The 19,369-nt window shown below is 39.1% G+C and overlaps 1 protein-coding gene across 5 annotated transcripts; it reads right to left on the bottom strand.

The window, feature by feature from the left end:
* Positions 1-369: 369 nt before the first annotated feature.
* Positions 370-18,770, bottom strand: MCUR1 (mitochondrial calcium uniporter regulator 1). Of its 5 annotated transcripts, none has more exons than XM_069853714.1 (9): positions 18,728-18,770; positions 15,926-16,039; positions 14,342-14,445; positions 10,936-11,037; positions 9,275-9,316; positions 6,443-6,514; positions 2,887-2,940; positions 1,680-1,794; positions 370-442 (listed from the first exon to the last, which is right to left on the bottom strand). In XM_069853714.1, the coding sequence occupies exons 1-9, from the start codon at positions 18,753-18,755 to the stop codon at positions 387-389; spliced, it is 687 nt and encodes a 228-aa protein (XP_069709815.1). In that variant the 5' UTR covers positions 18,756-18,770; the 3' UTR covers positions 370-386. The 5 variants fall into 5 exon arrangements, with proteins under 5 accessions (XP_069709815.1, XP_069709813.1, XP_069709814.1 ...); XM_069853712.1 differs by lacking the exon at positions 18,728-18,770 and adding an exon at positions 18,456-18,710; XM_069853713.1 differs by lacking the exons at positions 2,887-2,940; positions 18,728-18,770 and adding an exon at positions 18,456-18,713.
* Between the last annotated feature and the right edge of the window lie 599 nt (positions 18,771-19,369).

The following is a 19,369-nucleotide window of genomic DNA, read 5'->3' as shown; positions in this document are numbered from 1 at the left end:
TACAACCGACTCCAGCAAGCACATCTGAACAGGCAATGGGACATAATTCCATAGATTCTTCTCTACAGCTTGCAGCCCTGCATGATTGGTACAAATGCCAGTCTTTGCTTACATGACACTTGCAGCAGCAAGGTATTCTGCAGTTCAGAACAGAGAGTAAAGGCGGAAATGCGTATACCATGCTTTCCCTGGAGGAAAGTTTCAGAATATGCACAATAGGTGTACAGTCTCATTTTCCCTCTCATTTTTATTTTCTTTCAGGTCAATATTTACAGTGCCTTTAACTGTAGCACTGATTTAATCGTTTGGTGGATATAATAAAACAGCAAGATAAAGACTTCTACTTCTTTTCTGGACAGTAGAAGTCCCTTTAAATTGATGTTTTATTATATCCACAAACGATAAAATCCCAGTGCTACAGTAAGGCATGTAAATATTGAACCTGAAAGAAAATAAAAATGAGAGGGAAAATGAGACAGTAAACACAGGATTTCAGAACATTTCTTCAGAAAGCTATATGCACTTAAAAGTATAAGCAACATCCCTTCCCCATGTAAGAAAACAAGGTTTTAATTTACAACACAATTTCAAGGCAGAGGGACACAAAACCAACAAATAAGAAGGAAGAAAAAAAGAACGTACAAAAACTGGGCTGGAAAACTATCAAAGGGCTGAAAGAAACCCTTAGTTGCCTACCATTCCAAGAAAGATCCATATGGCAAGTTACAGTTGTAAAGTGAGGAAATGAATAACAAGATTATTAAATCACAGTGAAGTATTCAGCGAACAAATAAATGAAAGCTATCTTTAACAAGGCTTATAAATTTGCAATTTTTTAAAATTTCTATTTAAGTGACATCAACTTTTCATTTCTAGAGATACACACAAAAGATTTTTGCCATTGTTTGCAACAGTAAATATAAATTATTTTAGTATTTTATTTTTTATTTTAAATTATTTTAATTTTTTTTTCCTTGCAGAGTTCAATATGTTTTTTTGAGTAGGGATGGCGGGGAAGAGAACTTCCTCTCATTTTCATAAATTGCCTTTGATTTTCCAGTAATGGCTATCTGTAACGTATATGCCTGAAATACAGTAATATAAACAGATGTGATTGTACTTCTGACAAAATCCATTGTGAAAGAATAATAAGAAAATCTAAATCAGAAGAATGTTTTCTACTGCAAATTTGGTCACTTAATAGCACTGCACACTCAGGAGAAAAATTTCAAAATATTACAGCTACCCAAGGCAGTTGAAAAATGAAAGTTCGAAGAGCATGTGTCACTGAAGAACCAGAAAAGCTGAAATGGTCCATTTTGAACATGGACCTCCATCACACAGATGAAACAGTACTAGAAATGCAGCAAGCTGCTTTTAAAAATTAAGTCAGACAGAACATTTTGGCTCTTGTTAACAGGGAGTATTTTTGATTTCTTACTTAGCTTATTATAACAGTATAAAGCAGGGGAAAAAAATTTATTTCCCATAGCCCATTCAAAACAAAGTTGCGAATCACAGGAAACTTTTCCTTGGGTTAAGTGCACAAAAAAGGCTGCTAATCTTGACTGACACTGTTTCATTCATTTTTTCAGTTAGGGCCTTTATGAATACAGTCAGTGAAGAGTTCAACAATGTTTAACAGTTTCGCTATCAGAGACAACCATCAGATTCCTCACCTGCCAAGTACTTAATATGGTCAAGCTTGTGTGATTCAAGCATTGTTTTCAGATCTGCAACCTCTGTGTCTATTTTTCGGTCTGTTTGGGTCAGAGCTCGATCTTGTTGTGCATTCTAAAAAACAAAGCAACAAAATGATGTAATTTGAACTATCACTAACTTATTCAGGAATTTAACCCATCCCTTTAAGTTGTATTTTGTTCCTCCTTAAGCATATGTTACATTGCATGCAAAGAGAACAAGTTCCTTCCTAGCTGATTATATCCAAGCAATTAAATAGTTTGGTGAACTTGGGAGCTTTATACGATTACGTGTTCCTTAACGTGTAATCTAGAAAGCAGCAGAACTGGATGACTTCTTATCTCAATCTAGCAGCATAAACATTAACCTCAATCTGTTGTTTGGCTCACCCACACTAAAGTCACTGCTCAGTTACTAGGGCTACTGAGAAGTCTAACAGTGGCTTGTGACAATAACATACCAGAGCATAAAGATTTAAGGGATCGTTAAAATAAATAAGAATTGGTCTTCTAATGTAAAAAAAAAACCCCACGTCTTCAGCTTGTAATGAACTCTACCACAAAGCCAGCTACAGATGAATTCAGAATTTGATTACGAGAGAAGACAGGACTTCTGTAAAATAATGGGACAGAATTATTACTCAGAAAATATGAAAGAACAAACTTCTAAACTGAGAACAACAGCTGCTGAGTTGCTGATATTTTCAAATCAGCACTACTGAAACATTGTGAACCAGTTAATGATTTACTTCTAGATGTCTTCCGGGGGATAATTCCCTTTGCTACATAAAGGAAACAAAAGGAAGAAGAAATACTTGGTAAAATCTCTTCTAAAACGAAGACAAATCAGTCTAGCAATATGTTTCAGTCTGAACACAGGGGAGTGCTGGGGCTGGGGAAATAATTTCACAAACATTAAGACTAGAGTTCCATCTCAAGAAAATACTACATCCATGAAGTGACCACTGAACCGCTTATATATGCACGCAGAGGGTATTTTTATTCTGCAGACACTTCAGTTATCTGTACCAATAAGAAAATACACAGGGAAATAATAAGGCACAATGACATTTTGTACACTAAGGTGCTTAAAGACATGAGCAACTCGAGCAACTCCAAAAACACCATGTCTGTAACAGAAGCACAAAAAGATTTGCTGTGCAATAATAATCTATTGAGTTCTTACCAATTCCTCTATTTCTTTCCTCATTTCAAGCAGTTTTCTTTCATTAAGTGAGTACTAGAGGGAGGGAGGAAAAAAAAAAAAAAGATAAATGTGATTGTCATTAACCTTTTCCCCTGACGCTTAAAGGTACATTTTTTTGTTTCCAAATTCTGCAGAACACTGAATCTGGACAACATTCTTGTCTGACAACACTTGGGAGATAGCTCTGTAGGACAATTGCTGTTCTTTGTAAAAGCACAATTTAGACAGATGTCCATCCACACCTCTGAACAAGACCTATGATTCTAAACAATAATTCTGGAAGAGTTAACTAATACATTGAGCATACAAACACAATTAAGACTGAACCATCTGCTTTCTTCAGGAAGGGGAGTACAGTTTTAAAATTTCATATCAAATTCAACCAAAGACATGTTTACCTAGCATTGCATGTCCTTACCATTCCTGTTGTTCTGACCATCATTTCATGATATGTTTGTTAAATACAGAACATTTGTATCACATGTTAAGTTATCCATTTGTGGAACATCGTATGTTGTGGCTTATTTTTAAGTTATAGCTATTTGGGTTCAAAGAAAATGAAATCCTAAATAAATCAGCATACCTTTAAGACAGGCTACCTTTCTGACCCATGAACAAGCATGATTTGCCTTGACATCTACAATGGCTCCTGTCCTACTAGTGGAGCAATTCAATTATTCACAGACAGCTGCTGAACCACCAGTATACAGTGCAGAGTATTAAGGTCACCAGCCACCCATCTCAGAATCCTCAGTTACACAGCAATAACCTCATCTGTTGACATTCCCATGTGGAAAGTTGCTTTATTTTTCCTCCACTCTGGAAGATTACTCCACTTCAATATTAAGCTCAGGCTACTATACATAGATGCCTCAGCATTAAAAACTCTCCTGAAAGATCTAGAGCTCTGTTTGGGCTTTTGACTGATCTAAAGATGAAGTTAAGAGATAGCCAGCTGCTACAAATGTGGAAAACAACATAACAAACACAAATAACAGCATGTCTACAATTAACGAAAGTCACTAGAGTATGCAAAATGAAAAGGGACAAAAAAAGAAATTTGGACATTTTCTATAAATATACCTTTTTGAAAGTGGTAAGATGGCAGAGTATTTATAAAAGAATCTAATTAAAATTATGCTTGAGGTGAAATTTCACATAAGAACTGGACCTCACATTAATAGACTGATCCTCACCATTAAAAGAATCATCACATTTAAAATGAACTATTTCAATCCGTAGAATTGTTTATCTGTTTTACTTTAAATAGATACCATTAGCCAAATAACATTCCAAATCATTTCTGTTCTACAAGCGTCTTTTTTGCAGTTTGTGACTGTTAAATTTTTGCTTTGTGTCTCTTAAATTTTTGCTTTGGGGCTAGAACTTTCTAGATCAAACCTAAGGATTAGGTTTAAGACAATGAAATACTCCCTTTTACTGCAAGGCATCACCATATGTCTGTTATAACACCAGTGCATAAATAGAGGAAGAAAGACAAGGTTAAACGTCCCCCTTGAGATTCAAAAGGGAGATTTCTCCTTAAGTCCACGTTTTTTCGAAATGCAGATAAAATTCAGTATTGTCAGATCACAGAATGGTTTGGATTGGAAAGGACCTTAAAGATCATCCAGCTCCAACCTCCCTGCCACGGGCAGGGACACCTCCCACTGGATCAGGCTGCCCAAGCCCCCATCCTTGATGCATCTTGAAATTTTGAATAGCAAGCTTAGATTCACTGTGATGAACGAACACAAGAATATAAATGGAATTTTGCACCATACTTTGAGTTTTTAAATTACATCTGTATCACTGCAGATATAAATCACACCAAACCCAGATGTGCATTAAGCAATGTAGGATTCTCCAAGAAACATGAAGTAGAATAAACTAATTAAAAGATAAAGCATTTAGAGCTTGAAACATTAAAAGCTGCCCAAATCAGTGTTGACAAACTAAATTCTCCTTCTGTACTTATTCAAAGCAAAACTGAAGGATAAGTTTTTTAACCTAGTGCTTCCAGTTAAATCAATCTAAGCTTAGGACATCTCTCTTCTGAATAGTAACTTAGTAAGAAGGCACAGTAACCTTCAACTACCCTGAGTTTTATTCTCAGAAAGCTAAATATTCAGTTCCAAGTCACATTACAATCCAAGTAAATATGCTAATGATGCTCTACCTACTACAGAAAATACTGTATTATGCCTCTCCCCATGGCACAACCTGCTCCCCATCCATCTGCATTTTTCTATTTCTGTTCATGCATGGCAGAATTGGCAAAGCTGGGGAGTGAGGGAAAGAAAAAAAAAGAGCAGTTTTCACAGAAACTACAAAATTACAGTTGCACAACAAATGACAAAAGTTGGTCAACTCTTTTAAGACTAAGTTGATAGACACAGTTTGCTTTCCCTGGGAGGCAGTCAAAATAAGGTAGCGTTCCGCACAACAGAGTCCAGACTCTAGGAGCCTACATAAATACACAAGAAACACTAGTGCCTAATTTATCATTGCTGCAGTGGTTTTTAAATAGGTTTTGTAAGCCTTAAGTATTGCTAGGCTTATGATCTACACAGCTACGACATTTCATATAATACTTTTTTAAAAACATTTGCATTAAGTATTAACCTTGAAACAAGAATTCTACCTGCTCAAATTGTATTTAATTCAAGTATCTACCATAGGATAACAGACTGTTAGTTGATATACTAAATCAATGAACACAGCTGTTACCTAAACTAATCATTGTGAAAAACTTAAATGGACACACACTGAAGATAAATGACATCTACTTAAACACTTTGTATTGCCTAGATTGGAGATAAATATTCCATCTTCATTATACATTTTGAAAAAACACTGAATAAGAAATAAAATTAATAGAAAAGTGACATTAAAAGACCTTTCAGTTTAGAAGGTATGCTTTATGAAGATCCTATAAGCTATTAAAAATAATCTGCGGGCATAGATCTATAGTAGAGTACTACACATAACGCAAATATTTTTAAGCTTCTCATTCTTCACCTACATTGTTCTAAGGTTATATCAATTCAGTTCTAACAGGTATTTCCAAGTTCAAAACAAACTGAACCAGAATCAGTTACAATTAAAAGAATAAATTACAACTATTTTCACAGTATTATCTGACAAACTAGCTATGCTATAAATTCTCTAGCTACAAAGAAATGAAACATCTTCAATGATGATAAAATTAATGAAACATGTAAACTTAAATTAGTGTTAAAATAGAGATACAGTAATAACACAGAAATACTCTAGGCAGCTAGTCACCATATTTAGATTAAATAATGTGTTAATTCTGATATTAAAACAGCATCAAAATAGACAGACATATAAAACCAAACATGGTGCCTTCTACTTTAGCAACATGAGGATGAGTAACTTGGATTCGTATCATCTTGAAGCTGAATGCTATTACAGATAAATATGAGAAAGCTCTTTGGGTAAGACTGTTTTACCCAAATTTGGAGATTACTCAGTGTTTAGATATTTCTAGAAGAAAGTAACCAAAACTTACCAATTCTTTTGCTCTGCTCTTCTCTAGATTTAGGTTTAACTTGTTATCCGCACGAACTTTAGTGACTTCATCCTAATGGGGAAAAAAAAACCCTGATAAAGCAGCAAGCAAGATTTTCTATTTCATCATAAGCAGAAAAAACAAATCAACTAGACAAATATATAATGCATTTCTTATATATTTCGGGAATATAAGAATATATATTCTTACGTATTTCAGGAATAAAGGTTCTCTCCAATTAATTTACATAATATTAAAACGTAAAACTATTCCTATCCTTCCCCCAGGAAATATTCATGTTCTATAATGTGAATCCAACCTTAACAATTGCTTTTAAAACCAGAACACTGAGAACAGCAGTTAATTGAGAGCACATATTTCTATAAATGCTGGGAATGTTTCATATATCCCATAACTGCGTGATATCTAGATATCCAGGCTCACGTATGTGTAAACTGAACTTCCTGTATGAAGCAATCTTGATGTTCAAAAGAAAAAACTTTAAAAGCAGTTTTCAATGCAAAAGAAAATCTGTTTCTAAAGACTATGTCTAGGGCTTTTAGAAACAGCTATAGAGATTTTAAAAATGTTTAATATATTTTTAACATTCTAATTTTTTTAAGCTACCATAAGTTGTATGCTTGCATTTACTTCAATATCTGTAAGTGATTCCTGCTTTTCTTGGTGACAGCTGCCATTTTAATGCAACCTCCTAGCAGGAATTCCAGCCAGCTGACGGTTTGTCATGAGGCAAACTGCTGATCAGATGAATGTGTGGGAGAATCAAAAGATTGCTCATGTTCTGGGAGATTCTACTATTCAAAACAAGCAAGCATCTCTCAAGTAGGCCAATGTCAACTAGTCAAGAGTTCATTAATTTAGTATGAGCCACAATCAGTCTCAATTTCTATAGTTGTATTTTTGATCTTTAACAGGTTTATAATTAGAAGTCATTACAATATGATACATTACAGCTTAATGAGTTGAAAAATTAGAAATAATTTTTTCTTAGACTTATAAAACATTGTGTCTTTTTGTCTTTTAAAGGTACGATTATCAGCAAACAAAATAACTCACCCTTGTGAAAATTACATTTACAGTTAGAAGTAAAATTTAAAGACAGCTGTCTTTTAAGAAGAGATGACTCAGATCCTTCATGCTCCACCCATGGATTACTCTCACTTCTATGCAATTAAAACCATAAAATGCTACAATTCAAAAACTAGATGCTGAATGTATTTTAAAATGGTATTCTGAAAACCCAGATGCATTAAGCACTTCATAACACAATATAAACCTTGCAGGATCAGCCTTGAGAAAGTGATGTTCTTCATTTGGAGATGACAGTGCAAAAAGAAGTTGGAGAGAATAAGAAAGAAATGACAAGGAGGCACTAGGCTGAGCTTGAGCATATTGTAAACTAGCTCAGCAAGTTCAATATTCTGATGGTTCCATGGACAAAACCTACAGAGCGATGTTCCATCCTTCTAGTTAGGAAGGACATCACAGCAGGAAACAGCAATTCTCAAGTCAGATGACAATATTCCCTAAAAACAGCTAACATTTCCCAATTTCCAATCTTAATCACTCTTGCAAGAATGTTTGTTTCTGTGTAAAGTCTGCTTATGACTCCACACCCATGGAAATAACAGATTTTGAGACAAATCTTGGGTTTGATGGTAGAAGGGTGTTAGGAGTACTATTCAACATAGGCAAACCACGAAGAACAGAAACACAGAACTGATGCTTAAACCTGGTAAGAATAAGAACCTGTATGATAATTAATAGAGTAAGTTTTCTCCTGTGAGCATGTTTCCTTGCAAAGCTCATTTGCTCCAAACAAATGGGACCAAACAAAATTCCTAAACTCAGTGGCCTGAAGAAGCCAAGTAAAAGCTAATTTAAAGTCTGGACCGCTAACAGATGTGTCTTCAGACAGAAAAAAAAAAATCCACAAACAAACAAATCCCAAGCCAACCAAAAAAACTGTTCCATCAACAAAAATACCCCAAAACTTTAGAAAGCATTGTAAGTTTGAAATAGAATAGAAACATTTAGGTCGGAAAAGACCTTTGACATCATTGAGTCCAACCCTTAACCTAACACCGCCAAGTCCACCACTTGCCCCTAAGCGCCACATCTCCACATCTTTTAAATACCTCCGTGGATGGTGATTCGACCACTTCCCTGGGCAGCCTGTTCCAATGCTTGACAACCCTTTCAGTGAAGAAATTTTTCCCAATATCCAATCTAAAGCTCCCCTTTAGAGCAACTGGAGACCATTTCCCCTTGTCCTATTGTTTGTTACTTGGGAAGAGACCAACACCCACCTCGCTACAACCCCCTTTCAGGTAGTTGTGGAGAGAGATAAGGTTTCCTCTCATCTGCTCCTGGTGAGACTTGTGCTCCAGGCCCTTCACCAACTTTGTTGCCCTTCTTTGGGCACATCCAGCACCTCCATGTCTTTCTTGTAGTGAGGAGACCTTCCTTGTAGTGAAGTTGCATCTTTACTTGTAACAGGCAGCCCTAAATGCACAACTTCACTCAGCCTTAACCATGACATGGCAGTTAGCCACTTTCTGAATCTAAATTAATGACATGTAAGTAAAAAAATCTTCAGCTAAACATTTCTTCAACTCTTGTACCATGCACAGCTCTTTGTCACCATAAATAAACTATGCATGAAACAGTTTTTGCTGCAGTCCACAGTCTACCATCAACTGCAATTTCAGTATCCTAGATTTTATTTTAAAATAAAATCTTAGAAGTATCAATTATATTTTTATTTAAAGTAAACCAGACAGGTGTTAATTCATCGGTATGGTATCTTACCGTGACTTGCTTCTTAATTTGCTGGAGTTCAAGTTTTAGTTTCTGGGAGAGTAAAAACAGTTTTTATTACTGTACATAAAAGCACATGATCTAGAAAAACTAATGCATTCACATGATCAGTAACAATGACTATAAACCATAATATGAAAAGGAAGGCAAAACGAGCATGTCCTTGGTATGTATATAGATAGATGCATGTGTGAACGTTTAGTCAGTGCTGTGCATTTCCAAGCCACAGCACAAGACAGAAGCTAGCAATGTTGCACAGCAGTAAAGGTGGCCAAATGCATAGAATGATATGAGCAAGAGTAAACCCAGCAGGCCAAGGGAAGTTATTATTTCCTCATATTTAGCACTTGTGAGCTGGCATGGGAAGCGCTGTGCTCAGCTTCAGGCTCTGCAGTCAAAGACAGATTTTGACACACTGGAACAAGTCTAGTGGAGGGCTGTAAACACGATGTGGCCTGGAGCAGACCATGCTGGGGGTGGGAGGTAAGGAGGAGAGTGAGCTGGGTTTGTTCAGCTTTAAGAAGTGTTAGCTAGGTGGCTATTTGGCTGAAGCCTGCAACTACATAATGTTTTCTGGAAGTCCATTCAAACCAGAATTATTCTATTGCTTTAGATCTTTCAAAAGACAGATGAAATGGGTATAGCTGTAGCATACTGTATTAACTCTCTGTAGAGATCATTCAGGCCAATCCCCTGCTCAAAGCAGGGGTAACTACAGCATGTTGCTCAGGGCTATGTCCAGCTAGGTTTTGAACATCTCCAGGATAAGGACACCACAGCCTCTCTGGATATCCTATTCCAGTGTTCTACCATCTTTACAGTAAAAACGGTTTTCTTATGTTCAAATAGAATTTCCCACATTTCAATCTGTGCCAACTACCTATTGCGCTGTTAGTGGACAACAATGGAAAGAACCTGTCTCTGTCTTCTTTATGCACTCACTTCAAATATTTGTGAAATTGATGAGATCCCCTCTGAGCCTTCTTTTGTCCAGGCTAAACAGTCCCAGTTCTTGCAGTCTTTATTCATAAGTCATGTGTTCCAGTCCCAGTCCCGATCTGTCTGGCTGTCTGTTGGACTCTGTCCAGCATGTCCACATCTTCCTTGCACCGGTGAGCCCAGAACTTGACCCAGTACTTCATATGAAGTCTCATCAGTGCCAGGTAGAGGGGAAACATCACCTACCTTGACCCACTGGCACTCCCTCCTAACACAGCCCAGAAGGCTGTTAGCCACCTTTGCCACAAGGTCTCATTGCTGGCTCATGGTCAGCTTGGTGTCCACAAGGACCCTAATGACCTCTTTTGCAAAGCTGCTTTCCAGCAGGACAGCCCAGCCTGCCTTGGTGCAGGGGCTTATTCCTCCCCATGGGCTGGACTTTCCACTATCCATTTGCTGAACTTCATGAGACTCCTTTCACCCTGTTTCCCCAGCTTGTTGATGTCCCTTTGAATGGCAGGACAACTGCCTGGTGTTGCTCCCAGCTTTCTATCATCTGCAGTTCACTCTGCCCCATCAACAAGGTCATTAATAAAGGTGTTAAATAAACCATTCTGGTCCTAGGGTAAATCCCTTGGGTACAAGAAGCTTTTTCATCATTAGGAAAAATAAGTACATGCTAGAATAGTGCTTCCCAAGGCAGTGATTTTTACCTCATTTTCTGAACGAAGTGCTGAAAATTCACTTTTTTCCAAAATAATCATGTCCTTTTTCACACCACCAATATGGGACATTACTTGCTGAAGTGCAATTTCCTTTAAAAGAGGGAAGAAAAACCTCATGACATATCGTAACTATAATGCTTTTTCTCATCTGCGCCTACAAAGATGACAGGCTATTTTGGTATCCTGAAATTTTTAATTCAGCAATTTCAGATTGAGTATATAAATTTCAGAAAGCAAGATAAATTGACAGTGACAGAATATGCAAGTTTGTCTCAAACATTGGCAGTGTTTGACAAAATCAGCAGTATGAACACAGATCAGAATAATTCAACTAATAACCTAGGAAATAGTTTCTTCCAAGTCTTCAGATTCTTAAGCTAGCAAAGGAAGAGAAGATGCACCTCTAACATGAATGAGGAAAGCGGGCTTTTAGAATAAAATTCCTTAGCGCAACCATTCTCTTCTGCAATTACCGCCTTCTTTACCTCTCCCCCTGCAATGGGGCTCACTCTGCTTTGCTACTCAGAATCACACACTTTATTCATACTTTTAATTGCTCTTCTGGGTCTGTTATGCTGAGCTGACAGAAGAGAAAAAATAATCCTCTGCAACTTTTGAGGATGGAAACGTCTGTAAACGTTGTTCTAGATCCAACAGTATCGGCACATGCAAACAGGGACTCCCTTCTCTTCTCTGGAGATCTTCCTCTAAGTAATCCATTGCTTTTGATTCTGAACTATTCTGATTTGAGCTAAAGCACAACTGATTTTCTAACTTCTCAGCTAAGCCTCATCTAAGTAACTTCATTTTCTGGCAGTTAATGACATGTTTTTTTCAGAGAATGTCTGTCTTCAGGAGTGGTAACAGTTAAAATTTATGATTATCACGAAATAATGGGGCATTGGTATGCAGAAGGGTCATTTTGGTGGCTGGCATCTAATATGGACCTCGTCTGTCCTTTTGCCCCTGATCCTGGATCCATGCATTCCTGAATCCAGTTCCTGAGTTCAACTCCCATTTGCCACCTAGTTCAGTCTGGAACCTTATTGTGTGCCTGCTCTACAGCATCAGCGGTTGACATACTGTTAGTGGAGGGGGTCAATTTGGTGTATTTGTGTACCTTTTATTATTTTCTTCTTATTTTTTATTATTATTATTATTGTTTCATTAAAGCTGTTTTAGTTTCCACCCACAAGTCTCTCTGATTTCCCTCTCCCTGGTGGTGGGGAGCAGGGATCAGGACCACAGCTGCACACGTTTAGGTGCTGGCCTGGCCAGGGGAGGGCTGAACCACAACATGGACTAAGAACCCTACAAACCTGACCCAGCACTCTAACTTAATTTTTGTCAGGAAATGCTATTCTAATTTACAGTGTTATACTTTTATGTGGCATCTGGAGATGACTCATCAGGGTACCTGAAGACAACACTTTAGTATTCCAGACAGTTAAAAAAATTCTGCAGAAAGAGTACTGCCATGGACACCTCCTCTCTTACTCTCTGATGTCTCTGTGCTCTTGTTCTCTCCCCTCTTCACTGAGCTCGGTAAAAGAAAGGACACTTCCATATTCTCTCTCTTCTTCACCTCTATACACACACACACACACACACTTTTTCATTCCCCCTCCCCCACAAGCCTTTATCTAACCAGTGTAATATTAAATCTTTTTACATACCAAACTAAGGCCTAATGGTAATAGCTACAACCACAACTTTCCAAATCCTCTTCCAACTCATCAATCTCTTTTTGTATAAGTCCTTATGCATTCAAAGACTACAAGGCACTACAGGTTCTATCATGTTGTCTGGAGTTCATGGCATATACACTTCCTTAGCATGCCATACAAACCTGTACATTTCAATCTTAATGACCGGAAGTGTCCTGAGGGTGCAATCTACCAGATTGTCCCAGAAAACATCTATCAGAAGAAGCAACAAAGGAAAACCTGCCTACTTTCATTCAAACAAAAAAAAAAAAGATGGGGATAGAAGGAAGCAGAGATGCAACGACTACTTATTGTAAAATATAACCAGCCTTTAACGTTGCATTCTCTGATTGACTGTCGAACCAAGTTCAACACAAGGGGAGGAAGCATGCCGTTATCTGCTTTCCCTGGAATCTATGAGGTAGGAAAGATGAGCTGAAGACTCCCTAGATGGAAGGTGGTGCAAAATCCTGATATTCTGCTTCTTAAAAAGATGCCCTACTGCCAAGACTAATAAACTACAGAGACAGCAGTGCTGTTTTCTCAAATCTTAAGACAGCAGCCTTATGACTATGACATAAGTTAAAGCCTGAGTTCAGGCCCCTGACTGGGGGCTGTGAATCCCAGCCTCACAAAGCAGCCCAAGAATCTATGCTTCTTGTCAGCATTGTCTATTTGACCAGCTTATGTATCAGGGAATTCCAGCATACCAGTTTTATTGTGAATCCCATTCAAAGATGCCCGAGTTCCACATGCAGTGGATCATTTGTTACTCTGAATTTTCAGTTTCATCTCTGAAGCCAGATGCCCAATAGCTCAAACTGGCAACGTTTAACACTGTCATATCCAATGCCTTGCATGAATCTACCTTTGTATGACCTGACAAAGGGCCCTGAAAAATCACAGCCAGTATTAGGATAAGCTTGCATCCAGACACAATTATTCATTAAAACAATTTTCTCACAAGTCAAAACCAAACAATTCAGTTCAGATGTACACAGTTTCCTGGGAGCCAGGAAGGATCCCTGTAGACGCTCATCATTATCAGTCTATTTCCAAGCAAGTTTTTTTCTTCCCACCAAGATGTATATGCTGTGCAGGTTTAGAGGATACCATTAACAAGGTATGCATCAAAGGAAAAGGAGATAGATGTCAACAGCAGCATCCAAACTACACGTGTTCCTTTGTTACCAGTGTATACAACTACACCAATCGTGCCCTACAAACATCATGTTAAAAAAAGAAATTCAGCTCGATCCTAACACAATATAAATGTCATTGTTGACATGAAGGTATAAACAAAAAAGGGGATAAATCATTGACGGAATCTGTATTTCCTTGTTACAAGTCTACAAAAGAAAATAGGTAGCAGCTCTAGCTATTCAAATCCATCTATTGAATACTTCCTGTGTCTGTCTAAAAGCCTTCTCAGTAATTCTGTTTTATACTACAATAACACTGAAACCTAAAAACTACTTGTGATCTGTGTACCAAATCACAAGACCACAAAGCCTACCATAACTCTGACAAACATTTGATAAACTCAAGACAAAATTTGCTAGCCAACAGATACACAGGAGTGTTTGTTCATCACCTTCAAACTTTGAAAATACAGTGTCGAACAGAAATAGATAGCAGCCATATTAGGTTTTTATTTACTTTAACCCAACCATTGTCTCTGATCTAACCTGCTGTACTTTGGTGACCATGTCCTTGTAAATCACATCCAGGTTGTTGTTCATGATTCTCACTAATGCAGGTACAATGACCTCTGACTGCTCAGTAGTGAACCCTAGGCAAAACAAAATGAAACGTCATTTAGAGAAAGACCTAAATCTGGACAATTTACAGAAATGCCACTTGCTAACACTCAGCAAGTTAAAACAAGCGTCAGTTATGAAAGATTAAAAAAGCATACTCCTCTTGATCAAGCACTAACAAAAGAACACAACCAGTGAATGCATCCAAGTTCCCCGATTCCAAAATGATGTCTGTGACATAGTATAATTGTTTCTGTAGCACTGCATTACAACATCAGCAGGATAAACACTGGAAATTTTCTAGAAGCATTATGGAACATCATCTTTCATGTGGTTATTTCTATGAGCAAGAATTCTGACCCTGAAAAGCAGATACTTACTTTCAGTATAATATAAATCTTTGGTACCACTGATGATGTGCAAAAATCAACAATCAAAACCAGAGCTAAGTGCTCGGATTTTAGGTCTGCCAGCCTCCCAAGTCCCTTTTAAACTGAATATATTTGGAAATATTGTAAAACACTGTTCCTAGAAATACTCTCAACTTTTCCCCTTTTACTTTCAAAATGTAGGTGTCAAAATGTCATGAGCAAGATATAATCATTATGAATAAAGAAACACTTGCAAATGCACAACTGTTTCAAACTAACTAGCACTTAAACACCAGAAAGCACATATAGGGTTTGAGAACAAGTCACTTTCAATAGCTGATATAATAGTTTGTCAATGCCAAAACAAAAAGGTATCCCTTGCTTGTCCTTATCCCTTCTCCTTACACTTTGTATGTCCTGGTACTCGGGCAACTGCTCTGTGTGCTCATTAAACTAGCATCTCAGAATACCAGTCAAGCAAAAGAGCTGCAGACGTTCTGAGAATTAGGTTGGCGCATGGAGAGAGATGAAACCACATGGCAGGGAAAAGGAACTGGGACGTCTCCTTTCGAGGGATGGAGAGCTGTTAGAAGTCAATTCAGTCAATTAAGGCACCTTCCCCACATCAGTAACATTAGCATGAATCAAAATAACTTATTCCCTTATCTACATTTTAGAAAAAGGCAGCCATATTTTACATTCTTTCCTAAAGGCTGTATTTTACACAGTAATCCATATTAAATACTATTATAATACGTTGTTGCATACTATATACTAAATATGTATCATCATGGCGGGGAGTGGAACTAGATGATCTTTAAGGTTCCTTCCAACCCAAACTATTCTATGATTCTGTACAGGAATCCAGTTAACTCTTTTTAAACAACTATGTTGAAAACCCTGTTTTTCACTCTCAAGTATTAAAATTTAATTCTTAACTACAAATAGGATAATAAATTATTCCAATCAAAGTAAGCTCACTGTTTCCTTTTTGAATTAGATCCAACTTACAAGTTCGTACCCAGTACATTAAAAAAAGAAAATCTGTAAAATTGAAGTTGTAATATCACGTTAGGAAATGTAAGTAAAAAACCACTCACAAAATGACACTGAAAATAGCTACCCATTTCTAGTAAATTACCATTTTCTTCCAAGAGGCATACCAGGGCATGAGTGTCGAAAAAAAGCTTCCTATTTCCCAGTAAGGGCACATTCCCTCTGCCTTGTAAAGATGACGATGCAGAGTTACTTACATCTGAGAAAAACAAACAAACAACAACCACAAAATATAAGTTCTTTTAGAAAAAGAATATTTAATCAACATGTTTGCTTTCCAGGAATTCCCTTACTATCCCAAATATCTGTCATTTATTGCAAAATATTGTGTGTTGACATTACTGTAGCTTGCTTGAAACTGAAAAGGTATCCGACTCTCAAGCTCTGTGCCAAAGAGCTCTGTGCCAAAGAGCTTGAACACAGAATGCAACACTACCTCTACACTTCTGAGATGCTCTCCCAGGAATATGATGTCCTAGAAAAATTCCACCCACTGTCAGGGTCTTAAAAACCACTCCTTTACAGCCATCAGCATAATCTGTAGAAGCCGTGAGCATTTCAAAACTTTGAGGACTATACCTGCAGACTCTTTCCATTCTTTGTTAAAGAAGTGAACCTGCATTGGTTCCCCTTCGAAAAATGTATCTCACAATTTGCCATTTACTATTTTTACAGAAAATACTTTCAACATTGAATGCAAACCTAAGGCAGTACAGTTTCTGCTTGGGCACTTGCATAAACTAGCTGACAGAAGGAAGGCAAGATGGAACGTAGATTCATAGAATGTCCTGAGCTGGAACAGACTCACAAGTGTTAAGTCCGACTCACATCCCTGCACAGGACAACCCCAACACTCACACCATGTGTCTGAGGGTGTTGTCCAAATGCTCCTTGAATACTGTCAGGCTTGACACCACAACTACTTCTCTGGGGAGCTGTTCCAGGGCTCCACCACCCTCTGAGTGAAAAGCCTTTCCCCAATATCCAACCTAAACTTCCCCAGCACATCTTCCTGCCATTCCCCTGGCATAAGATAAACTGTCAGGAAGCAGAACTCTCTGTCCTCAAAGATGTTATATTTTAGAACATTTAGGGGGGGCAGAAAATACAGGTACGCCTTAGCTCTCTCACTTAACGATCCATAAAGGATAACTGATTTAACCTTCATGGGAGAAGAAAACCTGATTGTAACCACCACCCCTACAGACCATTCTCAGAGCTACTGCAGACAGCAGCACAACCCCTCGCAGACTCCTGGCTCTCCAAGGATCTGGGAGACCCTGATACCAAAAATGCCAGCAAATAAACTCTCTAATGCTCCTTTTGGAGTTTTAGAAAGTGAGCAGCCTTTAATCAGGCCTGGGCAACAGGCGGGAGCGATCCCCACCAATCATGTGCAGCGAGACGAGCTGGGGACAGAATATATTCCCCATTTACATGCAGATGTATACATTTTCCCAGAAGTCTTATGCATATTCTATTTCTTTCCAAGGACTCATTTTAATGTTACTATGAACTTCACAACAGTCAAATCTCTTGCTAATTTGGAGCTGGCTCCAGCTGTCTGCCTCACCTTGCTTCTGAGATAGGGAAAGGCTTCAAACAGAGGTCATTACAGAAGAAGACACATCTGTTTGGCACAGATCATACTGAACACAAGATGTTATCATCTCCAAGAATGAACAGTGTCTGGAAAAACACTGTTTGAAAAAACAAACAAACAACAAACCCATGCTATCAGAGGAACATTCTGTCTAACTTTCAAAAAATACAGATGAAACTTAACTCTACTTTAGCTTAAATCAAAAGTATTCCACTTTTTGTAATAGCAACTACTTCTTGTATCACATATTCTATTACTTTCCAAGGACTCATTTTAATGTTATTATGAACTTCACAACAGTCAAATCTCTTGCTAATTCGTTGTTATGGTGCTCTTTGCTTGACTTTGCATGTGAGATAGGCTACAAAGGTGATTTCTTTCTCTATTATAGAAAAAGACACATCTGTTCAGCACAGATCATACTGAACACAAGATGTAACAGTAACCGGAAAAAAACACGCTATTAAAAACCCAATTCTATACAGAACCACCAGCACGCTACACAAAAAAAACACGCTACACCGCCTCCCCACTATACCAAGAAAAAACCCACGCTACACCAAAAAACCTCCATGTTACACCCCCCGCCTCATGCTACACCACAGTATAAAAAAGAATGGTATAAAAAATAATGCTATTAAAAAAATCCCTGTGCTATCAGAGGGACATTCTGCCTAACTTTGAAAAAATAGTTACTTGGACAAACTTCAGTCTATTTTAGCTCAAATCAAAACATTCCAGTTTTTGTAACAGTCATGGAGAGATGATGGGGGGGAAGAGAAAAGGGGATGTGGTATGGGAAAGAGGGGATAGGGATAACGGGAAAGGGGATAGGGATCACGGAAGAGAGGGGATGCGAGAGGGGGGATGCGAGGGAGGGAGGGGGGGCGACGAGAGACGGAGCTGGGGGAGGCGACGGGAGAGGCGACAGTAGAGGGGACGGGACCTGTAGAGGGGATGGGGGGACAGGGGAGGGGACAGGGGAGGGCAGGCGCCCCAGCCCGGCTCTCACCGCGCTCCCCGCCCCACCCCAGGCCGCGGCGCGCGGGGCCGGGGGTCGCGCGGGCGCCCCTCGGGGCGTGCGGGAGGGCGCCGCGCGGCCGCAGCAGCATCAGCATCGCCCGCCTCCCGCCGCTCGCGACCGCCTGCCCCTCAGCCATGGCCGCACCACCCGGTCCCGACGACAGAAGAAGCCGGGGCGGCGGGGGATAGGGGGGGAAAAAGGAGGAGGGAAAGGAAGAAAACCCGCCGCTACTGTGCCGCCATCGCGGAGCGCGCACGCACCGCACCGCCCGGCGTCCTGCTTCCGCATCGGTCACGTGGCGAAACGCCCCGTTGGTTTCGTGGCTTGCGCGGCGGCCGCGAGGAGAAGAGCGGTGCGGGCGGGCGCTGCCCGTGTTCTCCGGTGCCCTCCCGGCGGTGCTGGGCACCCCGCGTCCTGCCGAGGTGTCGGGAGTCACCCGAGAGCGGCTCGGGTTCTGCCAGGCTGTTCACGGAGTCGTAGACTGGTGTGGGTTGGAAGGGACCTTAAAGATCACCCAGTTCCAACCAAGGACACCTCCCACTGGATCAGGCTGCTCAACCTCTTATTTAACTCTCATCTCCTATTTAATTCCCATCCCTTATTTAATTCCCGCCCTTTATTTCAGTGGAAAAAGTGTTTTGGGAGAGATGCTCGTACCTGTACGGGCTCGGTCCAGTGCCTCCTGTCCGATCTTAACCCTTTCCTGCATAAGGTGTTTTGGGGGAAAAAAAGTGCATTTTGGACAAATCTCTTGTGTGATGCTGAGATTTCAGGTTTCAAAGTTATTAAGTTGTAGAGTGAGGGAACTGGGTGAATCTAAGAGTCTGGAGCTGTAATCGTTGAATAACTGATGTAACCATGAGAGTGTGGGAAGTCAGCTTTCAGTTCTGCTGAGAATAAGG

Source organism: Phaenicophaeus curvirostris, chromosome 3, assembly GCF_032191515.1.
Source record: "Phaenicophaeus curvirostris isolate KB17595 chromosome 3, BPBGC_Pcur_1.0, whole genome shotgun sequence".
NCBI classification, from domain to species: domain Eukaryota; kingdom Metazoa; phylum Chordata; class Aves; order Cuculiformes; family Cuculidae; genus Phaenicophaeus; species Phaenicophaeus curvirostris.
The sequence above is the reverse complement of the archived record's forward strand: the minus strand, read 5'-3'. Positions and strand labels throughout refer to the sequence as shown.